The following is a 10,000-nucleotide window of genomic DNA, read 5'->3' on the forward strand; positions in this document are numbered from 1 at the left end:
CTGGACCTCCTTATGGAAGGAGAGGGTCCGGTCTATCCTTACCCCATTTTTATTATTATCATTGTTGTTGTTGTTACTATTATTATTATTATTATCAATATTAGAGAGAGAGAGAGAGAGAAAGAGAAAGAGAAAGAGAAAGAGAAAGAGAAAGAGAAAGAGAAAGAGAAAGAGAAATAAAGAGAAATAAAGAGAGAGAGAGAGAGAGAGAGAGAGAGAGAGAAAGAGAAAGAGAAAGAGAAAGAGAAAGAGAAAGAGAAAGAGAAAGAGAGAGAGAGAGAGAGAGAGAGAGAGAGAGAGAGAGAGAGAGAGAGAGAGAGATAGAGATAGAGATAGAGATAGAGATAGAGATAGAGATAGAGATAGAGATAGAGAAAGAGAAAGAGAAAGAGAAAGAGAAAGAGAAAGAGAAAGAGAAAGAGAAAGAGAGAGAGAGAGAGAGAGAGAGAGAGAGAGAGAGAAATTGTGGGTCATCCTAAGATTGGCAACACTAGGCCTAACAGCAGGCAGTTATATTGTAGATATGCTGGTTATTAAACTGATATCCTCCACTTTGGTCATTCCTTTTTATGGTCTTTGCTACAAGTCTGCTTAATATCCACATCAGTGGGAAGTAAAATAATAAAATTGGGAAATGTTCACACCTACTTTCTCTGTTATTATCTCGCTTTTATATGTATACATGTTCGTTTATTATACACAAAATGCAACCCACCCCCTTGAAATGTGACATAGTTATAGAAACTTTAGAATAATTGGTTGCCTTTTATTAACCTTACATACATTAGTTGAAGACCTGTTGGATTAAAGAACTCCTTTTCTGAAGTTACTGTCAAAATGTAACCCAAAGTTGACATTTCAGTGTAAAAGTCATCCATTTTTTCCCCAAGCAAGGGTCATTCCCTGTCATCATTAATCTCTACATCAGCAATGGCACTGGAAGTGTTTGTCACTTTCGAGTTTTGCTGTGATGGTATTTTGCAACTGCAAAAAATAATCTAAGACGTTTCAGTTTGCATGTGCTGATTTTATTTATTTCCTAGAGTTTTGGACCCTTGGTGTTGTTTTCGTCTAAGAGATTTCCATAGCAGTGGCTGTACAATCATATATCTTCATAGGCAGTCATTTGCATTACAAAATGAGCTGAGATCAGAAGCAGCTGTAGCATATGTGTTTATGTTCCCACCGCAAAAGAAGGGTCTAGATATGTTAAACAGTTGGACAGTTTATTAACATCAATAGCTTTTTCTTTCTATTTGTCTTTTTAGCATTATGTATCTATGTATATTATGTATATGCAGGTATACAAATACAAGTATGGAAATATACTGCAGGTTATACATACCTGTATAGGAGGATACACTATATCCTGTTTATTACATGTATTGTCTTATTCTCTTCTTCCGTACCACCTTGAGTTTCTTACAATAAGCCATTAATGGGGTGTGTGTGTGTGTGTGTGTGTGTGTGTGTGTGTGTGTGTGTGTGTGTGTGTGTGTGTGTGTGTGTGTGTGTGTGTGTGTGTGTGTGTGTGTGTTTGTTTTTCACTAATGGCTTGTAAAACTGGCACACTGTCTTATCTGCTGGTGGCTCTGTCAACATTATTCAGATGCCTGAGATATGATCTTTTGATTTTCCTTCTGCTTGTGTAGATTTTTAAGATTTCAAAATCATCAACTGAAACTTTTTTTAAGAATCAGAAGCAAAACCTGACAACTGATACCAATAAATCAAGTTATTAATGTATCACACATACTAACTCCATGGCTACATAATGAAAATATTTGTAACTTGTGGCAGCATGAGTTATATACAGAGTTTGTGGTGTAAGTTATGATTTGGAAAAGGATACTATATACTGTACTTTAATTTTTGATTTATAGAAGGGTTTTCATCTCCCCTTAAAGTACTAAAGTATCTCAACACTTATAATAAGTAAAAGGAAAGAGCAAAGAGTAAGTTGCAAATTAATAATTTTTTAAAGGGAACTGTCATTTGTAAAGTTTTGTAACAAAGGAAGCTGGTAGAATATATACTTACTGTATTATGAACAACTTATTATATTAACAAGATGGTGATACAGGATATTAAAGCAATGGTTTAACTTTCATGGTGCAGTTTAAAAGTACAAATCCAACCTTTTTATTGCATCAAATATGTCAAAGAACTCAACTCCAGCTTTAAAACATGAGCAAGTTTACAATCATGCAAACACTAGATTCAAATACAATGTACAGTAAATTGCCTACGTAAAGGTAATTCAAGCTGGCGTATTGCATTTAAAGTGATGGCTCGTGAAGCTTTGGAAGGTCTGAGAGCTTACCTACTGAAAATAGTCTCAGAATAAAATAGTAGAATGATCACAAGGAAAAGGAAGATAATTTTATAGAAAGTACCACTGATACTGTCCTAATCATTACCCTGGCACAAAACAATAAAAGTGGAGTTCTAATTTGTTTTAAGTTCTTGCAAACCCTTCCCAAAATTTCCCTATTCGTTTTAAGTCCTTGCAAACTCTTCCCAAAATTTCCTAATTTGTTTTAATCCCTTCCCAAAATTTTACCAACTAAACTTCACAAAAGCACTTGGAAACTGACAAAAACTGGCTTAAGGATTTTGGCACATCATCAACTATATATATATATTCTTCCTTATTGAGGCGGGCATGTACTTGGGAGACTGGTGATGACTGGTTGAATGAAAACTATCCAAAGAACATCAACGAATTTCAAATAATTATCATCTCCGACCCATCAACCTGCCATCAATCATCGACCTTTCAAGTGCATCTTTGCCTCGACAAAAAACAAAGCTGAGTATAGACAGAAATCTTACATGTAATACCTGCCCTTTGTTAACAGATGAATAATTATCCACACAGTCTAGATGTTCAAGCCTCAATTTACAGCAATTATCACATACATACAAAGTATCAGTACCCAAGCCAGTCTCCTCCGTCATCCAACAGTTTTTTTTATGTCAATTCCACAGACTGTATCTGTAAATAGATTTTATGTGGGTGGAGGCTGGTTTGAATGACATGAAAGGGATACCACAGAATTACCACAATTAAACATATTGCAGCGAATGATAAAAGTGCATAGTAAGTTGGGTGGCAGTGGTTTCATCGTCCTCTTTTCGGACTTACCTGCCTGCTGATTAGTATATAATAAATAAAATATAAATGCATTGCAAATTGTGATATGTAATCATATGATCAAGAGAAGAAAAAATAATAATAACACATTAGCAGGTGAAAATTACATGTAGCAATATGTATCTCTAAAAGAAAAAAATAATTATAATGATTATAAAGTGTAGATTAGTTTCTGCATTAATCTAAAAAGATTTATGGTCTCTCTGCTCCGACGTCATGAATTCCAGCCTCTCCACATACGACGCAGAAATGCCCACGTCTTGTACTACTTCATGCTAACACCATTTAAAACTAAACACGAGTTCAATATGACAAATGCAAAAGGTGGTATGAATGAGAATTAATAATTACTTATCACAACACCTTCGTCTTGCTTCAGGGAATTATCGACCATCATTCATAACTTCAATGTAGATTCACGCTCTAAAGTCATAAGCAATGGAATGTAAAGAGAAACTAACTTTTGGCAAATCTATGTACTATCTCATGTATTATGGAAGCCTTGATATTAACCTCATTATGTCTTAAAAGTATGAAAAATGCTACTTATCTTTTGCAGATATGAATTATCCGTATTATTCCTTTTTCTTATATTTTCCAATTCTCGTGACTCTCCAATTTGATAATAGAAACCTAGAGCTAAGTGAACTCTGTATGGTAATGTTTGAAAACTTGAATTTCTCTCTATTATGAAGATTACAATATATGACAGTTGTTATCTTCAGGAATGTGGATAGTTTGAACAAAAGCACAGCAAGACTACAGTAATATAAAAGTAATAATAATAATAGTAAAAATAATAATAATAACAATAATAATAATAATGATAACAATAACAATATCAATAACAATAACAATAATAATAATAATAATAATAATAATAATAATAATAATAATGATAATAATAACAGTAGTAATAATAATAATAATAATAATAATAATAATAATAATAATAATAATAATAATAGTAATAATAATAATGATAATAATGATTGTAATAATAATAATAATAATAATAATAATAATAATAATAATATTAATATAACAATGCTAATTATCAGCATTATTATCACAATATTTACATTAATACTAATAATGATGAAAATAACAATTAGTGATGATAATAATAATAACGGTAGTAACAATAACAAATAAACAAAAACGAATATAAAAAAAAGTGTCCAAAAAAACTATCCTCATTATGAAAATTAGAACGGTTTGAGCTGAAATAACTGCATTAAAGCAGACCAATACGATGCAACTTTCCTGTCCTGTGTGCGCGTGAATCACTGAACTCTGCTTTCCTTTTGGGATTAAGAAAACAGCTGCCAATATGGAGGAATGGAAAATTATAGAAAAGATACCCTTGCACTCTGCTGTCCTTAACTGGTTGCTGTACGAAGTAAATATAAACTTCAATAATATTGTGCGCTAACAAAGACAAATATTCATGCATTACTCCACAGTACACTCTTCATGATAAATATTCATAAAATCACAAAACATTCTATAAACAACTTCAAAATACTGCTAACAACACATACAACAACTTTCCAACAACACACTATAATTCACAGGATCTTTGGTTGATATACAATAAGGTACCTTCATCAATAGGCCTTTGATCTAGGGAAAGCAGTCTTTAACAGAAGTTTAACCCTCTTGTGCATGTAAAGTTTGAAACGAGTTTCTTCGCGGCTTCCCTGGTCCTTGCACTAACCATTAACCAGCTACAGTCTAGAAATAGGTGGTTGGGAGCCATTCATAAGTACAATGTCAAGACGCCTCAACAGAGTCAAAGTATGACACAGTCGAGGATATTTGAGTGTAGGAACACAACCTTTGTTATATTTTTTGCAGGTGCATGTCTACATAGGCAGACACTTGCACCATGTACACAAGAGGGTTAAGTCAAGAGCATAGATAGAAATACAAGTCTTCAACAGGTTTCACAAATTTTCTTTTCACACACGCACACACACACACACACACACACACACACACACACACACACACACACACACACACACACACACACACACACACACACACACACACACACACACAGAGTACATCACACTGTGTACATCGAGTATAAACAAACATACATTGTCCATCTTCTCTGTTCCCTTGCCCGAAGCTTTGTCTAATGAACCTAACAATTAATTCAACTGTTCTCTATATTATGTTTATAATCTTCTACAGGTAGTGAGTTAAAAAGTTTTATTTTTAGAAATATTGTGTATCAACCCTAAAAGGACGATATAAAGAAATTTTTGCTATTAGGTATGTTCATTAGCCAGGGCGAAAGATGGAAAAAGTTATTTGAGCATTATATTTTTTAATTTGTATATTACGTTTTTTAGAGTCCCCCACGTTTCCATCCTGAGGACACACACTACATGGCACTATTGTATCCATGTATATCTGTAAGGTACAGAATAGTTGGCAAAAATTATTTTACCAACTAAATTTTCCATTTCTTCCTAACCAATTTTCATCTCCTTTCAGCTCCTGCCCCATACACACAAACACACACACAAAGCTCTGGATTTTCCCATCCTTAATGGGGTAATAGGAAGCTTTGGAACTTTTTTTTGTTTTTGTTAGTCTGTTTTATAAAAACAAAGAAATAGAAAAAAGACATCTTTGATGACTAAATTTCATTTTATACATAAACATTTTTTTTCTACAAACATTCTTATGAGTCCTATCAATTCCACTTGATAAGGTAGTAATTCTTCTTTCCTGTAAAGAAAATAAGAATATGTAAATTACAAGACTATAAAATGTAAAAAAAAAAGTAAAATACTGACCCCAAATTACCAACAACACATTCCAAAACACTTTACTTTATCTAAGAGCTAAATAAATTAAAACAAGACAAAATATCTGAACACAAAGTACAGAAAAAAAAACATGTCATCAACTTAAAACCTTACTGACGAAAATTAAAAAGAAAGAGCAAAGTCGCTGAATACTTTTCTCTTTTGAGTGGCTTTTGAAACTATTTTTCTATGAAATATTCTATTATGGTTAAAAAGAAAAAATTATTATCAGCTCCTTACCAACTCTTGCAATCGTAATTCCATTTGGCAGAATATGCACTCCCGGAATAAGTATAAGGTCTGGATTGGTGACGCGACTCAGGTTGACGTAAAAACCGCCAGCACTTATGATGCGCCGTGCATCTTCTGAGAATGAGAGAAATCATATATGTTAAGATAGTTTGACGAGAAGTATGTAAGAGACCCTACTCATTAAGAAGGTAGAGCATAGAACCCTCTCCAATGTATTTTTCTAATATCTTCTCTGTCAAATAATTACGGCTGAATCTATTCAACTAATGCATTCATTCAATCACCAATAACCACAAACCCTCTAGCTTCTCTATACCCCAACCATAAAATAGACATGATTTGTCAAGGTTCATTAAGGCAAATTATAGTTGTGCAGAAGCACCAAACCTTACACTCCAGATAATTTCACAATCATATCTTAAATATAACAAGTATCTGTAGAGTGCAAAGTTGAAAACATTGTCATAATTAAACATGTGGATAAATCAAATGCAGCAATATACCAATAAGAAACTCTGTGATGCATAACAGTATGGTGTGTGGAGGGAGAATGTGGGAAGAGGAAAAGCTGGATGAAATATGCCATGCAACAACTCAATTACTCTTACACACTCACTACATTTCATTCACAAGATAGGAGAGGTAGGAAAGCATGAGCGTGTGATTGGCTCTGGCAGAGGAGGGCTTACATGGGGAATGGGGATATGGGGGGGGGAATGATATAATGGGTGAGGCTGAAGGAAACTTGCCAAACAATATCAGATATATAATAGGACACTACATACATCTCATTCATAATTTAAAAAATGCAGGATAAAATCCCACTAGTTTCTGAAAGGCCTTCCACAAACGAGAGAAATAGGACGAGCTGCACATTACGTGATGAGTCACATTTGTGGTGAACAGGGCTTTATGGGTTTAAGATGGGAATCTTATTTTGTCTATGACAGTCATGTACAGCTACTTGACTGCAACTAAACAATGTTTGACTTCCATGCTTACATATTTAATTGCTAATAAAATTACCTATTGCTTCATATATGAGATAGTCACTAAACTCAGAAAATAAACGTTGTAATTCTCTGCAATTGTATTTACTAATATATAAAACATAATCCTTTTTATTCAAATATATATCTGGATTACTACCTGAATATCATGTAAAGTGGTATTGGTGTTATAAAGAATTTTAACAAACCCGTTCAAGAATGGAAATCCATTTAACTCCTTCAGGTCAAAATTTATTCACATTAACAATCATATCTATACTCAAATACATTTAATTTCAGTTTCTTATAAGAAATTCTAATATACAGAATACAAGTCTTTGATAATGATAATGATAAAATCTCAGTTACTGATTGAACAAATGAACTGGATTTCTCAACACCCAATTCCAGATATAACCACTAATTATAGAATAAATCCCCATGCAGCTCACATCAAAAATCTAGCTGGGCATAGGAAAAAGAAAAAGAAAAAGAAAGAGGATTCAAGACAAATTACAAAAAAAAAAAAAAAAATGAGATAAAAAAAATAAGAGAAAATATAACATACTTTCTTCCTTATAGCATCCTGCATCCATTGCCATCTTGAGAACTGAGGTGCCTGGCTCGAGGACCAACTTAGCCGAGGCGGCCGACTGGAACACTACCGCCAGCTCCTCCGAGGTCATCTGCGCCAGGGCGTCTGGCCGTCCTCCATAAAGAGCCTCAGTTGTCCGTCGGGCTGACTCTAGGCCTTCGTCTGCGGTTGTTGACAAGATGCCGTCGATCAAATTTAATCATTGTAGAGAGTAAATTACATTTCTCACTGAATTTTAGAATATGTCTAATAAAAAAAAAAAAAAAAAAAAAAAAATAATAATAATAATAATAATAATAATAATAAAATAAAAAAGGAAAAAGAAAAATAAAGCAGATAAAAACTGTACACTGGTTAAAAATAAGTAACCTTCATGCTATATATAATTAAGCTAACAGGTATGTCCATATCCATTATTTCAACATAAATCTGTGATGACCTGAATGTCATTATATATCATATCCTCTGTTTTTATCTATGCGAAAATTAGAACAGCCACCAGTGGTTTTACTGCAGAAGAAACAAAGTGTATTCTATAACACTCTCTGACCTAAACACATCCAAACTAATGGCTTCAAACATCACTCGCTACCATCAACCAAAATTTTTTTTTAACAGTCTCTTAAACAGTGCATTTTCATTCTTTATAAAAAAAAAAAAAAAATAGATATGTGAAAAAAACAAAAAAACTCTTCAATTTTTGCTTAACTATGTCTCCGTCCTTCTTTGCAATTTCCCATGAGCATAACCCTTGAAGTTCAAAATGCAGCAAAATTTGTTCTCAGGAATGTGTGCTCATTGAATGAAACATAGCAAAAATTCACCCTATAACATAAAAAAATTCAAACAATCCTTATACCGAAGAAGGCATTTCAGAACAGTCTAAACTGATATCTACGTATCCAAACAGACCACACACTCACATATTTCCCATCCTACATAGATATGAAGCTTTGAACTTTCCTTTCCTCATAACCCTAAATATAACATCACCAAAAGCTGTAGGAAAGCAATAAGCAAGCAAGCAAATAAACAAATAAATGAATGAATGAATAAATAAATAAATAAATAAATAAACAAATAAAATAACACAAGAACCTGAAATGAAGACGTTAATTTCCATTATCATCCACGCATTTACTTACATCCGTGCACTAATAGAGTAACTTTCTCCGCTAGTTTCTTCTGTGCGTGGTGGGCTTCTGGCTTCTCCTGGAGACGTACAAAATGTTTACAGATAGATGAATTGTAAAGGTATCACAAAAGGAAAAGAAGAATTATATAAATCAAATAGTTCATGCTAACATTGAATAAACATGAATACATGCATAGAAAGGTAATCATATAATTTTATTTTATCAAAATCTGATCATTATTAAAACAAGAATAAATGCGTAACAAGGCTACTACTACATACCATTAATACCTAAGAAGAAAATGATGAAAAAGAAGGGGAAGAAGAGGATGAAGAAAACGAAGAAGAGGAAGGAAAAAAGAGAAGAAATAAAAGAAGCAGAAGTAAAAGAAGAAAAAGAAGTAGAAGAAGAAGAAGAAGAAGAAGAAGAAGAAGAAGAAGAGAAAGATGAAGAAGAGGAAGAAGAAGAAGAAGAAGAAGAAGATGAAGAGAAAGAAGAAGTAGATGAAGAAATAAAGAAGAAATCAAAGAAGCAGAAGTGAAAGTAGAAGAGAGGAAGAACAGAAGAAAAGAAGAAAAAAATGAATAAAGATGAAAATGAAGATATAAGAATAAATAAATTACACACTGACAAACCATCAAAATAAAACACAAGTTATTACCCAGTGCTTTGCCATGATCTTGTTAATGTCCTTTACATGTAGGAATGTAAAAAGCATGAGGAACTTTTCCACCTGTGAGAGAGAGAAAAAAAAATAGGTTATTATGTTGAAACCTCAACAGTCAGGTAAAAAACACAACACTAAGTAGTCTTGAAGTATTTTGTATGATGATAGCAAGTGGAACGTCTTTTCTCGGCTAAAACATGAAGCAACTTATTCTGCAAACGCAAATACACCATGAAATTTGTTTTGCTTGTTTATTCACTATGGAATCTTTTGCAGGCTGGAAAAGTGATATGAGTTTTATCTAAAATCATAAAAACAAACATACACAAACATGAAACCAAACACGAACACAAACACACACATTAACAAATATTTC

General features: G+C 33.0%; 1 protein-coding gene across 1 annotated transcript in view; it reads right to left on the minus strand.

Annotated features, from left to right (window-relative positions):
- Window positions 1-5,805: 5,805 nt before the first annotated feature.
- Window positions 5,806-10,000, minus strand: part of LOC125048420 (tyrosine--tRNA ligase, mitochondrial-like) — a 13,851-nt gene continuing 9,656 nt past the window's right edge. Inside the window, exons 9-13 of the mRNA XM_047647111.1 lie at window positions 9,619-9,690; window positions 8,967-9,033; window positions 7,795-7,983; window positions 6,226-6,351; window positions 5,806-5,905 (exon numbers count right to left, since the gene is read on the minus strand). Of these exons, the coding sequence (XP_047503067.1) occupies window positions 5,871-5,905; window positions 6,226-6,351; window positions 7,795-7,983; window positions 8,967-9,033; window positions 9,619-9,690 (489 nt within the window). The 3' untranslated portion in view covers window positions 5,806-5,870. The remainder of the gene's footprint in view (window positions 5,906-6,225; window positions 6,352-7,794; window positions 7,984-8,966; window positions 9,034-9,618; window positions 9,691-10,000) is intronic.

The sequence above is a fragment of the Penaeus chinensis genome, chromosome 43 (assembly GCF_019202785.1).
Source record: "Penaeus chinensis breed Huanghai No. 1 chromosome 43, ASM1920278v2, whole genome shotgun sequence".
NCBI classification, from domain to species: domain Eukaryota; kingdom Metazoa; phylum Arthropoda; class Malacostraca; order Decapoda; family Penaeidae; genus Penaeus; species Penaeus chinensis.